The sequence below is a fragment of the Cervus elaphus genome, chromosome 18 (genome assembly GCF_910594005.1).
Source record: "Cervus elaphus chromosome 18, mCerEla1.1, whole genome shotgun sequence".
Lineage (NCBI taxonomy): Eukaryota > Metazoa > Chordata > Mammalia > Artiodactyla > Cervidae > Cervus > Cervus elaphus.
The window spans coordinates 45,467,441-45,488,214 of record NC_057832.1 but is presented as its reverse complement, the minus strand read 5'-3'; the positions used below and the strand labels follow the sequence as shown (position 1 = coordinate 45,488,214).

The 20,774-nt window shown below is 34.1% G+C and overlaps 1 protein-coding gene across 7 annotated transcripts in view; it reads right to left on the bottom strand.

Annotated features, from left to right (window-relative positions):
* The window catches only part of SEMA3A (semaphorin 3A), a 501,460-nt gene that overhangs the window by 73,754 nt on the left and 406,932 nt on the right, over window positions 1-20,774 (bottom strand). For all 7 annotated transcript variants that reach the window (XM_043871699.1, XM_043871697.1, XM_043871698.1 and 4 more), the window contains 2 exons: window positions 20,529-20,622; window positions 12,175-12,294 (listed from right to left, as the gene is read on the bottom strand). In XM_043871699.1, the coding sequence (XP_043727634.1) occupies window positions 12,175-12,294; window positions 20,529-20,622 (214 nt within the window). The remainder of the gene's footprint in view (window positions 1-12,174; window positions 12,295-20,528; window positions 20,623-20,774) is intronic.

The following is a 20,774-nucleotide window of genomic DNA, read 5'->3' as shown; positions in this document are numbered from 1 at the left end:
ATGTGATTTTTCCCCTTCAATTTATTGAAAAGAAATCATCAGAAGTACAATAGTCATTAGCTTTCTTATGGGGAATAGCAATATCCCACAACTTCAATAATTTCTCTTCAAAATATTTAATATGATTACTGCATATACAAGAAAACCTCTGATCAAAGATATTTTATAACTTGCCAGTTCACCCTAGTATTATAAGCCAAGATTTTATAATCTAATTATTAATATGACTAGACGTCTCTTTAATTCATCCAAAAATGAGTAAGGCTTAGTGGTAATTTCTGTGTTTTGTTTTCTCTTTTCAGAATAGTGTCAATTTTGTTTGACTTAGAGGATTGTCTTCTAGTCCTGCAAAACATAGGTATAATGTGTTTATTTATTCTTATATGTGTTGATAAACTCTATAGGTGTAAGGTAGTTAGTGGCAATCATCATTTGATATCAATCTTGGCATCACTGATTTTCAGGATCACTGAGATTCAAGCTTACTAATTATAAATGGGTCAAAATACAACATACACGCCCCGCAATACAACTCTGTACTGTCACTTAAATCCTGCTGTATGTATGCCAAACAGAAAAAGGCAACGGAGGTTTCAAAGGAAAATTAAATCTACCAACTTCACATAGGATTTTATAAATGTATAAATGGGATGATTCTCTCTGATATTGAAACCCTGACATTTTTTAAACTCTGTATTAAGTGAATGGAAGAGATTATTTGTAGTTATAGAAATGCAAAGAAATACAAGAAAACAATAGAATGGGAAAGGCTACAGACCCTGATGCTGGGAAAGATTTAAGGCAGGAGGAGAAGGGAACAACAGAGGATGAGATGGTTGGATGGCATCACTAACACAATGGACATGAGTTTGAGTAGACTCCAGGAGTTGGTGATAGACAAGGAAGCCTGGCATGCTGCAGTCCATGGGGTTGCAAAGAGTCAGACACAACTGAGAAAATGAACTGAACTGACAGATTTCTTCAGGAAAATTAGAGATACCAAGGGAACATTCCACGCAAAGATGGGCACAATGAAGTACAGAAACAGTATGGACCTAACAGAAGCAGAAGATATAAAGAAGAGGTGACAAGAATACACAGAAGAACTGTACAAAAAGATCTTAATACCCATATAACCACGATGGTGTGATCACTCACCTAGAGCCAGACATCTTGGAATGTGATGTCAAGTGGGCCTTAGAAAGCATCACTATGAACAAAGCTAGTGTAGATGATGGAATCCCAGTTGAGCTATTTCAATACTAAAAGATGATGCTGTGAAAGTGCTGCACTCAATATGTCAACAAATTTGGAAAACTCAGCAGTGGCCTCAGGACTGGAAAAGGCCAATTTTCATTCCAATCCCAAAGAAGGGCAATGCCAAAGAAAATTAAAACCACCACACAATTGCAGTTATTTCACATGCTAGTGAGGTAATGCTCAAAATTCTCCACGTTAGGCTTTAACAGTATGTGATTCGAGAAGTTCCAGACGTTCAAGCTGGATTTAGAAAAGGCAGAGGAAACAGAGATCAAATTGCCAACATCCATTGGATCACTGGTCAAAGTAAGAGAATTCCAGAAAAACATCTACTTCTGCTTCATTGATTACGCTAAAGCTGTTGTCTGTGTGGGTCACAACAAACTGTGGGCAATTCTTAAAGAGGTGGGAATACCAGACCACCTTCCCTGTTTCCTGAGAAACCTGTATGCAGGTTAAGAAGTAACAGTTAGAACTGGACAGGGAACAATGGACTGGTTCCAGACTGGGAAAGCATGTCAAGGTGGTATAATGTCACCCTGCTCATTTAACTTATATGCAGAGAACATCACGAGATATGCTTGACTGAATGACACACAAGCTAGAATCAAAAGTGCCAGGAGAAATATCAATAACCTCAGATATGCAGATGACACCACCCTTATGGCAGAAAGTGAGGAGGAACTAAAGAGCCTCTTGATGAAGGTGAAAGAGGAGAGGGGAAAAGCTGGCTTAAAACTCAACACTCAAAAAAGTGAAGATCACGGCATCTGGTCCCATCACTTCATGGCAAATAGATGGAGAAACAATGGAAGCAGTGACAGACTTTATTTTCTTGTGCTCTAATATCACTGAGGATGGCTACTACAGTCATGAAATTAAAAGACACCTACTCCTTGGAAGAAATGCTCTGACAAACCTAGACAGCGTATTAAAATCAGAGACATTACTTTGCAGACAAGTTTCCATACAGTCAAAGCTATGAGTTTTCCAGTAGTTGTGTATGGAGGTAAGAGTTGGACCATAAAGAAGGCTGAGTGCTGAAGAATTGATGCTTTTCAACTGTGGTGTTTGAGAAGACTCTTGAGAGTCTCTTGTACTGCAAGGAGATCAAACCACTCAATTCTAAAAGAAAACAATCCTGAATATTCATTGAAAGAACTGATGCTACAACTGAGGCTCCGATAGTTTGGCCACCTGATGCGAAGAGCAGACTCATTAGAAAGACCCTGATGCTGGGAAAGATTGAAGGCAGGGGGAGAGGGGGACAACAGAAGATGAGATGGCTGGGTGGCATTATCGACTCAATCGACATGAGGTTGAGCAAACTCCAGGAGACGGTGAAGAACAGGGAATCCCTACGTGCTGCAGTCTATGGGGTCACAGAGTCTGACACAACTGAGCGACTGAATAACAAGAAGAAGAGAGATCCATAAATATACTGAAAAGATATATTTTTGATGAATCTCTTATGCTAACAGCCTACATTAAATGCCAAAATAGTTATGATTTAGTAAATCATCACAAAATAATAAAAATTATACTTCTATAATGAAAATATATGCTTAATTTATGAAAATTACTAATAAATTATAGTTTTCAAATGCATATCTTTATTTTTGAATCAACATATTTTAACATAATAATAGTACCATATGTAAAATGTCATAGAGAATTTATGTGTTGATCCAAAATTACCACAGGAAATTGACAGATTGCTGAAGGAAGTTGTGGGAGGCTGGGGTGGGAATGAAGGGATATGATTTTCTCTTGTCTAGTTCACCTAAATCATATAGTGACAGAAACATTTCTGTTGAAAATATTCCTTTTAAGGGCATGTAAACACACTTAAATCTTCCTTACTAACATTACCAGGAAAACATTTTAAATACTCTTCTCTTACATAATGTTTTGTGATTTATGTTTGGTTGACTACATGAAGCTTACTTATATTTCAGTGTCATTTTTGGGGTTTCCCTGGTGATCATCAGTAAAGAATTCCCCTGTATTGCAGGAGACACAGATTTGATCTCTGGTTTGGGAAGGACCGCTGGAGAAGGAAATGGCAAACCACTACAGTATTCTTGTTGGAGAATTTCGTGGACAGAGGAGCCTGGTGGGCTCCAGTCCATGGGGTCACAAAGAGTTGGACACAAATGAGCTTATAATAAATTAATTCCTCTGGCAGAACCTCTGGTTCTCTGATATGTTTGAATGTGCCAGGCTCTGGGAAACTTTCAAGGCAGTGCCAAATTGCTACACAGACAGAATCACTGAGTTGGATACAGCTTAGCAACTAAACCACCACCACCACCACCAATGTTATATGTAAATAACTTAGTAATAAGTATATAACTAAGTATATAACTAAGCTTAGAAAAAAACTCCTCCTCTTTATTAAAGCAAAAGAATAGCAGATCTATTTTTATCAAAATGTACTGACATCACAATAAATTCTCTATGCATAGACTTAACCTAAGGAAAGGGCATAGATCACTATTCATCTTGCTTGGTTTTCCTTAAGTCATTTTCATTGCTTTCTCAGAAATGCATGGTTGTTCAGTTTAGTAAGACTGTGTATTCTACTACCTCTTTAGTGATCTGACATAGTTAGGTATTTTTATTTTTCTATTATTTAAAATTCTTACATAATGCTGTGGAACCAGTTAACATCAACAGTTGTTCTGTTTGCTTGTTAGGTTTGTTTTTGGTAAAAGTAGTCTATTTTCCAAGGGCTTTATAGAAATTTACTTATGCATGAGCCTCCTAACAATCCAACAAGGAAGGAACTATTACTACTTCCTCTTGAAAAAAGGGATGAGTACAGAGAGCTCACGTTAGCTGTCTACAGCTGCTCAGCTAATGTACAAGTCAAGCAGTCAAGCTCCATAGACTCCATGCTTTTAACTCTCACCCCAAATGTTATAGATGATGTCTTCACAATAAAAATAAAATTAAAAGTTAAGCTGTGATATGGCAAGATAAGGAAATACCCTAGATTCAATTCAGTCAGTGTTTTTTAAAAAAGTATATTGGAAAAACTAAAATAATTAACCTAATATTTCAGTGGTAAGTATTGCACTTAATAGAGCTAAATCAATACTTAGAAAAATACATTTTATTGACATTTTCCCTTGGTTCATCATTTGTTTCATCTGCTAGTTTTGTTAAGCCCAATTTTATTATAAAGTTTATATATTATTTTAATACTAAAGACAAATATTTCATATGTTTTCGATATATTTACTGCCCATACATATATTGACAACATTCAATTAAATTAAGAAAAAGTAACCTGAGAACAGATTAACAAAGGCAAAAAATCTGCAGACTGGCTCAATTAATTTGCAAAACGTGCGCTATATTCTAGATACAGAGCTGGTATGCAAATAACAGCAGCAGCAACCACAGTGAAAATGAGCATTGACAATATTATTAGACACTGTTCTTACTACCTTATAAAGCCTGTCTCATGCATCTTCAGAAAAATAATGTATTAGTATTAATTATATTTTACAAATCATAATTGGATGATGAAAATAAGTAAGGTAAATTAACACCAAAGTCACAAGGGATAGAGGACCTGGGATACAAACTCAGACAATCTGACTACAGAGCCTGCAAAGTAGATTCATTGAATTGTTTTTTATTTGGTATATCCTAAACTGGAAGGCAAAGTGGTAGGCTCTGTGCTAAATCCAAACATGCATTTATGTGGTCTGGATTCCAAGGTGGGAAAGATTAAAATCCTTTGAGAGAATGCTATGGTTAAATGAAAATCATAGTAAATTTTTGGACACAATTTAATTTGAGTTTGTTAGTGCTTAATATTGGAGAGGTCATTTAGGTTAGGATGACAAAGAACTTAACAGGCAGCAAAATCTGGATTCAATTCACTTGTAAATTGAGAGATATAAATGATTTTTGAATGGGAAAGTATCATGATAGCCCTCAGAGCTATATTTAAGGAGACATCTGCCAGTGGTATCTAAGAAGGAAGAGTATATATGGCTTATTGTGTCAGGTAATCTTTAAAAAGTAAGCATAAACAATAATCTATTGACTAATTTTAATCATCAAAAACTGTATGAAGAATTTTTTTTGTCCTAAGCTTCTGGCACACCATTCTCTGGCACAGTTAACTTAATTTGATACTTGCAAAAATAGATAGCAAAATATTCATTCTCAGGAGTCAAAATCTCTCTTTGACTCATGATTAATTACATTTGGCACATGAGGACTACATCTTAGAAAATAGTTGAGATAAATACACCAACAAAATTTTATCAATATAAAAAGGCAGGGTACTTCATAACAGTTTTTCATTTAGATATCGTCGTATCAACATTTGAGACAAATTTAATGAAAACTTCCCCATCTGAGAGTTTCTGAAAATTTCTACTATAAAAGTATTTGTTTCAAACCTACATTTAATAATATTGTAAAGTTATTCTACTCAGTCATTAGAACCTAACAGGTCCCCACCTTCCCATCAAAACTGTCCATGCTATTAAAATTCAATGGCATTGCTTGCCATCATTCAGCTTTATCTGGCTAAAATCCTTTAATTTCCCCACTCCTGCTGTTGGGAGCTCTAGACTCATCACACTTAACCTCTGCCTAGGCTTCTCAGAAAAGAATTTGTTTCAGTCCATTCATGGTTTCAATAGTTGAGCAAGCCACACGCAACTGCACACTGGTCTTTTACACTGAGCACACTAATCTGATTGTTTTTCCACTCTACAAACTCTGGGTCAACAATCAAGCTGCCGCCAGAAACTAATTAATTTGCAAACAGGCTTCTGTTTTCACAGAGGGAAAGCTTTTGAGAGCCATGTCAGAGAGGCCAGTCACACCATGGTTACACGCATTGTCATGGTATCCACTTCTCAGGGTAAGTCTCTTGCTAGATGTCACCGCACACATGAACCCAGATTACTCAGTCAGCAGTAAATCCCTATTGAGGCCCACCAAGCTCTGAGCGTAATGACTCTGGAAGAGGAAACTGGCATAGACAGGCGCTGTATTCATTAAGTGGATGGTGAGATGAGAGAAAAATAACGTTAAGAACCAAGAGAAAAAAGGGAACTGCCTTTAATTTATAGAATTTTCTCAGGTTTTGTTTCACTCTTATACATTTTCTTTCATTTTAATTTTTAAAAAGTAGAATTTTTTTTCAGTTAATGTAATCATACAGCAAAATGTTATTTTCTACTCTCACCATTCAACTACTGAAATAAGTGGTTCAAACTTTGTGATTAATGTGCCATACTTGAGGGTTGTACTTTTTTAGTTCATTATTTAAAAATGGTAAAATAGAAAATTCTAACATTTTTCTTCAGCTACATTTTCTCAGAGACCTGAAAAAAAATGACCTTCCAAACATTACTTCTGAGTTAATTTTTCTTCCAAAGTTTTATTGAATTTTTTTCATTAGGATAGGTAATTAAAAAAAAAATTAAAGGTGATTATGGTCCTTAGATAAAATGTGACATAAAAAATCGGTCCTCAGGAAAGAAAATCAAGTAAAGATATATTTTACTAACTTTTTCTCTTTCTGAAAATGGAGTATATTAAAAGTGAGTATATTAAATTTATCATCATTTAGAGAAAAGAATAATTTCAGAAATGTTTTATATATTTATTTTTTGGAAAAATTGCATTTCTGGCAGGTGTACATCCCTTATTAGGATGAAATTATTTTCCTGGTAACAGATTCATGAAGAAAAAAACACAGCTACCAGACTGTGTTTAGATCTAGATATGAATACTTATTTTAAACTATTACATATCCATGTTTCAGCATAATTTCACCAAAATTAACACTTTTGTGATTCTACGCATTGATACTTCTTAATTGTTAACTAATGAATACAGAATATAATTCATAGAATATATAATTAAAAAGTTAAAAGACTCTATCTTTGTTGCTTCTTTCATAGGGGATGTTTAGTTGTTGTTCTTATTGCTTTAATTGAATGGTCAGTCCACATCTATAATACCTTGCGCTCATATAACCATAAAATAAGGCTTCCAGTGGACTACTTCCTCCCAAGTCAAAATATTATTAACTTTCATCAAAGAAACAGTTCAAAATGCCATCATTAATAAGTCTGACATTATGCCAAACTAGGTGATTAATTTTATTTATTAAAAAATCCAGTTGGATAACTCTGTTACAGTTCATGCCTTTAAAGACGGTAGAATTAGAATAGTATATCAAAAGAGCTGTACAAGTGATCTGAGATTAGGTATCTGGTACCATGCAGTATTAATTTGTGCCCTCAGATATTTGCGGTTATATTTCTTGGTTCCATTTAAAAAAAAAATATATCCAGTAGAGAAATTTGAATCATAAGAGAACATGAAATATCCTACTGCATGACCACAGAGGAAACCATGCTGATTCAAATAAGTGCAGGCTATCTTGGTCTGACTATGTTAGAAGTGAGAGGAAGTAGAATGATGACTCACATACCATTTCAATTACAGAGAAGGGAAAAAAAAAAGCAAATGAGTTGCTTTATCCACAGGCACAATCCTTTTAGGAAATTCCACTAAAAGAAAACAGGTCTTCCTGAAGTAAGTGGGAAAGCCTCACACTCTGGGCACCGCATTTAGGTCTGTTTGGGTGTACTAGGCACTGACTCTCTCAAGGATCTATGTGGTTTCACATATTAAACCCAACTCTGACTGTCCTGACTCAAATGTTACACTCAGAGAATGAGTCTAAAAATGCTTACTAAGCATGCTCTACCCAATGGATTTGGGATAAAGCATAGAGAAAAAACTTACATTTATTAGGTGCTTACTGCATGCCAATCACTTGCTTAGTACTTTATACATATTATCATGTAGTCCTTTCTCTTTTTTTTTTTTTTAACTATAAAAGTAGGTAGTACTATATTAATAGGTCCCAGGTCGAGGTGAATAGATAATAGTCTTTTCTTCTATCATATAGCATTCCAACCTTAGTTAAAGACATAGTAATATTAGCAGTCAAATATTAGCTCATCAAATAGAAAAATAAACGTGGGTTAAGCCATCCATCTGCTCCATATTCTTGTGCATGGCTAATAAGAACAAGAATACTAGGTGATAATATTTACATAATAAATATTAAAAATAATTACTACTACAGCATGGTAAACTTTTCTTCTTTTTACTGTTAAAGCTTTTTTTCTTTTTACTATGAAGAGTGCAATTTTACCTAATTTTCACACTTTTAGTAAATCAAAATTAGAATTGAAGTTTAAAGCTAGAATTAAAATAGAATTTATAAAGCAAAAAAAAAAGTGAATTTTGGCACATCAGGTCAAACTCATACCAGTACATTTTCTGAAATCAAATGTTGTCCTAATATCTAGCAATCTTAAACTAGAGGCTAGCATAAATGATTTTTTTTAAGTTATGTGAAAAATCAATAGATTCCATCTCTCTCATGTTTTGCCATCAAAGTGATTTATTTCCTGGCAAAGTGAAACTGAATTTAAGCCTTTATTTCTTCTATTACAAAAATGGAAACTTTAGTGAGTTTTAATTATGAAAATAGTGAAATTCCATAAAAATTGAGACATTTCAAGATCTAATTCTAGACAACAGTTTTTCTTTTTCTAATTTCAGTTTAGCAAAAAACACAAATTAAAAGTCATCTAAAGTAGGCCAACTAATTCTTCCAAAATAATTGAATTGGTTTGAACTTATTTGATAAAAGTAAAGTAATTCCTGTTTCAAAATTAATTTTAATAGCCTGGAAGACCATTCAAAAAGTACCTTGCAAGGTAATTTATTACTTCTGGCAGCACAACTGATTGTGTAGTCTATGCCGAAGCCTCAAAACTCATTTATTTTATGCATGTATGTATAAACATTATGTTTCTAATTTTGTCCTTCAGTGGTATTTAATTTCATGAGGCTTGTGATCACACAGCCCCTTGGTTCCATGTCAGATAGGTCTGCATCCTCCATCTTGCAGCAGTTCTGGTTTTTGCACCCTGTCAAATGTAACCTTTGTGCTAATTTGGCAAAATCAGTTCTCACATTTAGTGCTGAGAGACGGATAACTGAATTCTCAAATGAACTGCACATTTGCAGAGATAAAGTACAGAACTGTGGACTGTTTTCCCACAGTTTAAATTCTTCAGACTCAGCTGTCAACATGTGAATTTGTAGCACAAAAGCAGTTTTAACTTGATGACTTTTTTCCACCAAGGCCATAAAAATGAAATGTATACTATACTCTCCCTTATGTTATTCCATCTTCTAATGAGATTTTCTTTCTCATGGACAGTGAAAGCCTGTATGCCCTTTACAGTTCTTAGTAGATCAAAGTCTCCTTGCAAATTGAAAAAAAATTCTCGTACTACATAAATATTTCAGTTTGAGAACTGACCAGATAGCCATGGTTAAAGAAGTTGGTCCTACTAATTTTTTTTTTCATTTGTTTTTATTAGTTGGAGGCGAATTACTTTACAATATTGTAGTGTTTTTGTCATACATTAACATGTTCCTACTAATTTTGAGTTCCTACAGAGCACAGGCAAAATAATTGACAGTGGATATTCCAAAACTGTCCTCTGGGATTTTAGACTTTGGGTCTCTTATGACTTTACACAGAGAGTCTTAATACCATCTCAGCATCTTTTCTGTTCCTTGGTGAGGCTTCTAATTTCTCAGATGATCACCTGGTACCATTCTATCTCCTCTATTCCCAGATGGGGGGTATCTGACTATATGCCCAGTCCCTTTTGATTACCACTGTGTTTGTACTGAATCATGAATGATCTTAGCTAGGTATCATCTTCATTTAAAGGACAGCAACTGGTAAATAATGTCAAATTAATTGTAAACTTGGGAGAGCAGGAAATACAGGAAACATAGAGACTCTTTTAAAGAGAAAAGGCTAGTGACAAATACCGTGGGAGAGATAGTCTAAATGGAGATTGATTTTAGGAAAAAAAATCACAGAAAATCATTAGTGGAGGAGCAGTTTCATGAGATCAAAGTCATGATGAAAACAGCTAAATGTAGTGAAAATGTTGAGTAAACAGGTTCCTTAACCAGACTATAGACTTAAGACATCTAGGGACCCTGTGGTTCACCATCATTAAACGGAGAATTTAGGTAGGGTACATGAGCACGTTCTCAGGTCAGGGAAGAAATCAGAGGTGAAGAACCGATAAAGTCAGCAAAAAAAAGTAAATTGGGTAAATTGATGAAAAAAAATCAATGCAAGGGCAGTAGTGTCAAAGGTGGAAGGTAAGAGGCGCATCATTTTCATTAATACATGAAAAATAACAGGACAATCAGAAATGTTGCTATAGGAGAAATGAATGATGACTGAGGTAATTTGAGGTATATTTTATGGTTTAAATAGTCAGTTTAGAGTTGGGATACAGAGAACAATGGAGAAGGAAACAGCAACCCACTCCAGTATTCTTGTGTGGAAAATCCCATGGACAGAGGAGCCTGGTGGGCTACAGTGCACGGGGTCACAAAGAGTTGGACGCGACTGAGCAGGTGCACAGAGAACAAACACCCACAACTCACAGTCTCCTGGAATTTCCGAGGTTCAGAAGCAGATTTTTATTTTTCTCTAACAAACAAGACAGAGATGAAATTAATTTGATGTAACCCTAGAAGAGCAGGAAAAACAAGTGTGGCAGAAGTTCAAATACTGAGATAATCAAGTACCTTACTGAGTACATAGATGGATTGTAAGCTATGAACTTCATCCTTATTAATGAGGTATGTGAAAAGGAGAATTCATGAAAATGAGATTAGGGACTGGGAAACTTTATTTTATAGGATTGAGGGCAGATATAAATGGAGAGCCTTATTTAATAATAAAAACATCTATGAACATGTTTGAGTGACCTATATAAAAATCGCTGATGAATGCATAAGGAAATTAAAAAAAAAAAAAAACTCTACATAGAAGTCTTAAATAAGGATTATTTGGTTTAAAATTTGAGTAAAAGTAGTGTTTACTTATTTTAGGCATATAAATTTTATCATTTTCAATTGTAAATTTATTTACATATTAAAAAAAGAATTTTAAAAGTATCTGCCTTGCAAACTAGCATATATTGAATGGATAAACAACAAAGAACTACCATATAGAACACAGAAGTACATTCAATATTTTGTGATAAACCATAATGGAAAATAATAATATGAAAAAGAATATATTTCTGTATGTATAACCAAATCACTTTGGTGTACAGCAGAAATGGCCACAACACTGTAAGTCGACTACACTTCAAAAAATAAAATTTTTTAAAATGTATGTGCTTGATCAAGGAGTGACGCCAGTGCCTGAAGTTCAAAAAACTAGGTTCTTTTCCAAATCTACTATTGCGTAGATGCAATCTTAGATTAACATATTAGTCTTAATTTCCCAACCTGTAAAGTGGAAAAAAGAATTTTAGGAAGATTAAAGGAGAATCAAATGATATGATACAAATGTTTCAAAAATATTTTCAGTGTAATGTGTCTAGCACAATTTTTAAAACATTTAATAATTTATATGATGCTCTAAAGGCAACATGAGAGGTATGGAGGAAAAAAATACAACATGAGATTTGTGGTGGTGTCCCTGGAAGACAAGATTGGTAAGGCATCTTATCTTTTTCCACTGTCTCCCTTCCGTAGCTCCAGCCCAGATCTAATTTTTTCCATCGTTAACTACTGAGAAACTTTACTTTTGGCACAAAGCAAATATTTTCCAGAATTTTTAATCTCTTTTCTCTTTTTGCCCCGCTTTCTCACACCCACAGCCATGAAGTCATCACCATGAATTTAACTGCACACTGAGTCTCAACTCATACTGTCTGCACAACAGGAGAGGAGCTCTCCACTGACCGGCAAGGCCCCCATGACGTGTGCTTGCGCTCTTGCAAGCAGTAGACCTACCGTTGAGCCACCTGGAATCGTGCTGCTCCGTCCTGATTGGATGATGGTGCCCAAGAGTTCGGAAGATAGCAAAGTCTCGCCCCATAAAATCAGCTGCTGTTCCAGAGTATAATTCTCCGTCTGTGTTGTGATAAAATAAATCCACATACACATACTTTAATTAAGGCAACATAAACCAAAAGTAAGTACAAGTTTCATGTTAAGACCATCATAACACCCTCTGCATCATTATGCAAAACTACGAATATTTATCTTGTATCTTTGTAGAAGGGAATATCTCAGTACTCATTTAGCACTAACTTTGAAAAATTGAGTAAAATATGATTCAGTGGACATTACTAATGGGAACAAAAATTATATGTACCACATTGTCTGCCTTTATATGTTTAAAGCTACTATGATTCTAATACCTTTATTTTTTAAAGTCTCATTGTAAAATATTACTTACACTTTTGGCTTTAATCAAAAAATTAAATTTCTAATATATTTCCTTTTTATTGGGACTTAATTAATGAAATTTGGCTATAATTTACAGAAGACTAATACTTTTCTTGCTAAAACTTTTCTTGCCTTCCATTTTTTAATATATCAAGTGGGAAAAGTATTCTAATTTGGTATAAGCTGTCATACAATCATAAAACAAGTCCACCACAGAGTCTCAAATATAACAGAAATGTATTTGAAGAGGGGGGGATTTTGATAAACACAGGCCATAATCACTATAGCGCAAGATTCTGTTGTGCTTTGATTCATTTCTACTTAAATTGAATTAACTCTAGGACAGAATTTAATAGTGGAAGAATCATAATCAGCAGGTTGGAACATAAAGGAAAAAGAAACAAGGAAAAAGAGAACTTAATATTTACTGCATACCATTTGGGCTTGTGGGGCAGTCAGGTTCTGGCTTGACACTTCCAAATGATCTCATTTACTCTGTCAACAACCCCATGATGTACATGTTATCATTATTTTACAGTTCAAGAAACCCAAGTTTCCTCAGCTGAATGACTAGCAAGACAAGGTAAAAGTTTAAACTCAAGTCTATTTAACCCCAAGTTTCTTATACAAATATATATCATATCGCCTTTTCATAAATTGAAGTATGTAAAATTGGCATTTTCTTTCCTTTAAATAAAAAATGCCTCATATTATTCCACCCAGAAAATGCATTACTGCCTGCTTGCTTATGTAAATTATCAACAGAAAAACAATAAATATTTTCTCCAAATAAGCTACCATAATGACAGTAAAAATTAATATTATCTTGTTGATTATTTGGACAGGTTAATGTTTCTAAATCACTGACTTGAGAAATACTCAGAAAACAAAGTAGGCATACACAAATTGTAAGTTAAACATTAGTATACCACTGTAATTTCCACAGGACTTTTATATGTATCCATCAGAAACTTTCTGTACATCCTCTGTTATCAATACTTTTTGCAAAGTCGTATTAATCTGATCTTTTATGTGATATCCTTGGTTCACACCTCCAATTCTCACTTGAAAAGAAAGGTCTTTGAAATGAAAATGGACATTTTCAGGAATCCAAACTAAATTTGGCTTCCCTGGTGCCTCAGACAGTGAAGAATCTGCCAGCAATTCAGAAGGCCCGGGTTCTATCCCTGGTTGGGAAGATCACCTGGAGAAGGGAATGGCAACCCACTCCAGTATTCTTGCCTGGAGAATTTCATGGACAGAGGACCCCAGTGGGTTATAGTCCATGGGGTCACAAAGAGTTGGACATGACTAAGCTTAAACTAAATTAATTCCTCTGGTAGAACCTCTGTTTCTTTGATGTGTTTGAATGCACCAGGCTTTGGAAAACATCCAAAGCAGTACAGGACAGCTACACAGACAGAATCACTGAGTAACTCTAAGTTATGACTTTAAATATTAACAAAAAGATAGCTTCTCTTAGAGACTGAGTTTTTAAAACTTGATCACTTATTCTGAACTGTTGTGAATTAAGTCAAAAGTGATGGTCTGACAATATATTAAGTAAAATTCACCAGCTCTATGAACGGTACTCATGGGACATCATAAATTGATGTATTGCATATTGTGGTATCTTTGGGATTCAAAAACATTTTGTCTTCTCTTTACTTAATTAAAGTTCAAACCTGACTTGCTCTTACAATAATATACTGCAATAATGTTTTATCTGCCCATAATGTAAAGAAATAATAATTTTTGAAAAGTACAAAAACACTATTAACAAGCTATTTACAAGTTTCAAAGGTACTATGCAATATCTTAATGTAGATGGTCTACTTAAATATAACTTATATTCAATAAGCTTAACACTTTAGTTAAGGTTGACACTTAATCTTTTTACAAATCACTGACTGACAGATGTGATGAATTTTTAAACTTCAGGTGATTTTTTATCTATATGAATAAAAGAATGTTAGTTTAAAATGTATCGTGAAAGCAACCTGAAATGTTCAAGTCAATTTCAAACATTTTCATGTTGGAACACCTTTCACATGAAGATCTGTGTCCTCTTTACCTTAAAAAATCAAAAGCATTAAATCGTTTGTTGAACCTCACTGCCCTCTCAACCATATGTGAGGTAATGAAAATAAGGAAAGGTGAAAAATAGAACAACCAAAAGGTGAAAACTGAGTGATTATATATCAGAGAGTTGTCAGACCATGCCTAATAAGAGGTGTAATCAAAAATGGAAGAGTAAAGAACATCATGAGTTAATCTTTTTTTTTTCATTTAGCTTTTTCAATGTGAGTAAAATTCATAATTATGATTGCTATTATATGTAAACTCTATTCCAAAGGATGAAATAACAAAAACTACAACCAAATAAATATTATTTGAATATGAAAGGTATTTGTTTCTCATATTCATTTCTTTAGCTTTGTTAAAACTCATGATTATCTTTTAATCTATTCCCACATAAGGAGGGCAAAAAATCAAAATAAATGAATGCAAAGGCAGAAAGACTTATTTTATTTCTCTTTCGACAAGAGATAAGTAGGGGGGACAAGAGAATGTAGAGAGTTCATCAGTAGAAGAGCTCAATTTATTATCAAAAATATAATTTATGAAGAGTTGACTTAGAAACCAAAGAAAGGTTGCAGTTAAAGCACCAGTTGCCTCCAGTCATAGGAAGTTACCTCCTACTCAAACACTATTTTTAGCCAGAGTCAACATAACATGTAAGAGCTGGAGGTCATCAGATGATTAGGTGGCTGCGAGGGCACAGTCTAATACTGTCAATGCTTAGTGTCAGTAACTATTCCTTAACACCAGGCCTTAGATCAGATTTTCTGCTCAGAGGTCTATAGGATTCTTATCAATGCTGATTCCTCATCCTTGGGGAACAAACCCCCCTTTGTTATTTGGCCCTATTGTATAGGTGGTAGCATATCTTACTCTTGCATTCTCTTTAAGAAGATATATATCAGCTCAGAGTATATTGCATTTAATATAACTGTGTATTACCACCTTATATTAAAGACTTATTATACTCTCCAGCTATCTGAAATGATCTAACAAAATATTTGAGTTGAATAAATCTACTATACCTTAGCTGGCTTATATTTGGAAAACAATATGTTTGTTGCTTTTTTAAAAAAAAATTAAAAAGCCCATTTGCCAAGCTTTTTTTGTATGTTTGATGTCATCTATTAAGTTATCAAATTATATGTATAATTCTTCAATTTTATGATCTTAAATATAGGTTAGCCTACAATGGTTCAAATTGCATTATGGCTAAGATACATACTTTTGGGTTTTCCAAATATACTAAATTACTACTGAAAGAAAATATATTTGTCCAATTTTATTAAATTGGTGATAGAATAATACATGCAAGGAATTGTGATACACATTTAAAAAGTGGTTGCAGATATGCTATCCTAAGTTTTTCTACAAAAATACCATACAGACAATTAGATGTCTCAAAAAAATATATCAGACTAAGATAAATTAGTGCTTATGGATATAAATAACATGCTAGAAATTGTCAAATATGAAAGTTGCTATTTGAGTATATGCCATTCTTTCTGAACTGTAAGCTTTCTTACCTATCTCTAAAGAAAGCATTCTTTCCTGAGATGAACAAAAAGTTTAGTGGACTGTATTCCCACCATGGCAGTGTTACCTGAGAAGCAGTGTTAAAAAACAAAAGTTCATGTGTACTCTGTATTCTGTGTTCACAGCTCAAAATGAAGTAAAAATGTGGCTTAGATCAGTTAATGTATTGGATTACAATTCCTAAGAAGGGTGTGGTGAGAAGAAACAGAAGGTGGAAAAAAAAGATTTCCTGATGAAATAACAGCATTACTAACACAGGTGTAAAGTATGACATGGATGTGAGCAAAAATCAAACAAACCTAAAGACCAAGCCATTATGTTGTTAACACCTTAAGCAAATTTTACTTACAGAATAGCAGAGTAATTAGAAACAGAGGCAGGAAAAAATGTCTCTCTCTCTTCTTACACACACACACACACACTCACTCACACACATACACACCCACACCACATGGCATGAATGAAATCTACTTCGTGAAAGTGAAAGGGTATGGGAATACTTTTACATTTTCACATTTATTGAGCACCTTTTCTATACCAATGAATATACTGGCTTTGTTACTCATATTGTCCCTTTAAAATTAACATCATTCTTTAAATAGTTATAAATATAAATGATAAACAAAAATATAAAATTTATCCCAACAGGCAACCATTATTACTAGTTCCGTTTTTTTTAGTTTCTATTTTACATATATATGCCAGAAAGAAATATGCACATACATAAATGTAGTATGCTATTACATCATCTTATTTAAATCTTACAACAAACTAGTGGAACTTGCATGGCCATGCCATTTTATACGAAGAAACAGAGACTTCAAATAATTTTCTCAATTTTAGTTAATTAATTTGGGGAGTACCTCATTTACTCTAATACCAAGTGAGAGAATATTCTAATATCAAATTATGTTCTTTCCTGAGGCATGACAGAATGCTAGCTTAGGGAAATAAACCATTCGTAAAGTCCCAAACTCTTGAAGCAGGTCCTTATAATATGTTAATGATGGAATGACTGATGACTTCAGAAAGATACAACTGCTTTCAAGTTGACTGCTCCTTTCATACCATGAAAGTGTGTGTGCGCGCGTGCGTGCGTCTGTGTGTGCGTGCATGTATGTGTTTTAGCTGCTCAGTCATGTTCCGCTCTTTCAGACCCCATGGATTGTAGCCCACCAGGCTCCTCTGTCCTGGAACTCTCAAGGCAAGAATAATCGAGTGCGTAGCCATTCCCTTTTCCAGGAGATTTTACCAACCCAGGGATCGAACCCTTGTCTCCTGCATTGGAAGGAGGATTCATTTCCACTGAGTCACCTGGGAAGCCCTTTATTAAAGTAGATTTGAAAAATTTAATTTAATACTAAGGTGATTTGAAAACTTTGGGACGTATTATAGACCTGGGGGACTGAACTGGGTAACTACGCATTGCTCAGGAAAGGTTCATATTTTCTACAGTTATCAGCCTAAAACGCAAGGCAGTTTGGGAAGAGGTTATATTAAACTCTTACAGATTTCATAAACCAAAGTTTTTAAGTGGTCATCTGGTTCTAAAGCTTACTACAGGTTAAAAGTGCCTAGCAGAAGGATTGGGGATATAAAAATATCTGCTGTTAAGATCCATCTAGCCAGTTTACAAGTATTTTGAGCTAAAAGTACAATTCTTCTTCCCAGTATTGGGGAAAGAGGCATCCTGGAACCATCTTGAAAATTTCTTCTATGTGCAAAAATGAGGAGAGCATATTTAAAATATTTTGGCTGGAAAGCTTTCCCCAAAACCATTTTTTAAATATATCGTGTACAATCTGTATATTTCAGTGACTTTTAGTAAAAGTTTGGGAAGTGTAGAAAATATTTATGTTAAAAGAACTCCATTAAATTACTAAACAATATTTTTAAAGCAGCAAAATAAAAAATGTCAAGAGGAACCCAACAAGGGGAATTAAATATACTGTGAGAGGAAGAATTTATAGCATAGTTTTAAAAGAAGCAAATAACCTCAATAAAGCAAATCACAGCTTTTGAATTAACATGGTGCTGCAAATATTTTGTGGGATTTTACTATGTATAGTATGGCCTGCTCATTTTTCTGCATCCTGCTATTCAACTGATTCAGAAATGATCTTACATTGGCTTGAATCATCTTCTTTGTCAATAAGCAGCAAATATCTCTGAAAATTATTCAATCACTGTACAGCACTGGCTAGGTGAGATCTGGGCTTCCATTTAAAAGCTGCTTCTTTTTTAAGCTGCCATACCTCCTCCTCCATGATTCATGCAACTTCCCTCACTCTCTTTTCTTTTTCACAAACCCATTCGACTTTTTCAAAGAAGTTCTAATATAACATCAAAACTGTGGCATTTCATACTCTTCGTGGACATTGTGTGGTTGCATACCATATGAACTATGTAATACTTACTTGTCATCATCCTTTCTCAGTGGAATATTAAAATAAATAATCAAGCAGATCCCTATGAGAAACACGCCACAAACTAAAGCTGTTCTAGGTACAGTTTTATATACTGCCTTCTGAGAAATCTCTCTTTTTGCTTTCAGTGTGCAATCTAAACAAGTAGAGGCTGCAATTTCAAACAAAATAGGACTCCTCTCCTTTGTTTAAGACACTTTTCAAATTTCTGTGTGTGTACTTAAGGAAGTTATTCACACGTAATCACTAGGCCATCTGTGAATAGGAAATTATAAGCGTGTTACATCTGCTGCATTCCTTCAGGTCTTAAACTTCTGTTAAAGTGCTCCATAAATGGATCAAATGGTTTGAAATTGTCTGCATTTCGAAAGCAGCATATGAGATAACTCATGCTATAATGGTTTTATTCTTAATAGAAAAGGGATCAGTGAAAGGATGATAAACACTAGAGAATACTGGAAAAATATATTTTCATAGTTAATGCTGTAGGTAGTATGACCAGAGTCTGTCTTTGTTGAACAGAGGAAAAAAGTTATCTTTTAAAAGAAAAAGAGGGAAAATTTTATGGACTTACTATACAACAAATAATATCCTAAATTTACCTTTTAAAAATTTAGATATGTTATTCAAAATTCAAAAGAAAGTTTATACCTGAAAAGTTTCACTATTATTGTTGTGTTATCAAATAATTTCTCTATTTCATAAAAAAAGGAAAAGGAAACAAAAAGTTACATAATTTATAATTTCTACATGATTATTTAAAAACAGAATCTTCTGTGTTTCAGGTTGCTGGCATACTCAACAATTAAAAGGGAAAAAAAAAGAAAAACTTGTTTAATGATGACACACTTTTTGTGTATTACTTAATCCCAGTACAGAGTGGTTAAAAGAATGTGGAAAAATTCTCTTTCAATACAAACTCAAACTTTTTCCTTCTTCTACTTCTGTCTTTCTATTTCTATCCTTTTGAACTATGGCTAAACATTCACCACCTATATGCAATATTTAAGGAAAAAAGGAAAGAATAAAATTCGAAAGGAAGAGGTCAAAGGAAAATATACAGGAAATACACAGAATGTTTGATTTAAAAAAAAAAAAGGAAAAGAGAAAAGCCCTAAAGTCAAAAAAGATGAACACACAAGAACTTTGTCAAATCAAAGTAACACTAGGGGGAATCTATCAATTGTATTACCATTTAGTTGTATTGTGCTGATTAAGTTGTCCAAGTGTTGAAAGTGTTACAAATCTTGGGACTACAATTAACAATGGAGAATGAATCTCAATCTTTCTTTCTGACTTGTCAAAATTCCCCCTTTGAAACACCTCTTTCAAACAAAGAAAATCAAAACCACATTTTTACAACACAAAAACTGTCAATATCTAGTGGAAATGTGGGGCTTCCCTGGTGGCTCAGCAGTAAAGAATCGGCCTGCCAATGCAGGAGACGCAGGTTCAGTCCCTGGATCGGGAAGATCCTCTGGAGAAAGAAATGGCAACCACTGTAGTATTCTTGCCAGGGAAATCCCATGGACAGAGGAGCCTGCTGGGCTACAGTCCAAAGGGTCACAAAGAGTCAAACATGACTTAGTAACTAAACAACAACAACAGTGGGGATATACATGATTTGGGCACGAAATTTTAAAGATACTATTAAGTCATTTTGATTAAAAAGAATCATAGACTAGATAGTTCAAAAATCAAAGCAGCATCTAGTACTTCTTATTCATTTTCAAAATACATGAAAATATCTCAACTGACATACTATGAATATTTTACAATTAATAAAGGAAAATGTTGCTATATAAGAAGGAACATGAAATCTGGCCATTTTCTACAGAAAATTTACTATTTAATTGATTGCTGATTAAGTACCTATTAAAAGAGATGCCGTCAGCAGTTTAGGGTCATATGGGCTCTTCCCACGGCCATTTTCAAAATGTGAGTCTTGAAGCTTAAAAATGTTGTCCTGTAGAAAAGAAAAAGAATTCAATTTATTTATAATAAAGGTATTCTAATATGCCAGTTAATCATAGAGAGGTTGAGCATTCTTCTGCACTATCAAGGTATATTATTATTTGTGTAATCTTTAGAGATGGAAAATAACTTAAGTGGGGTAAA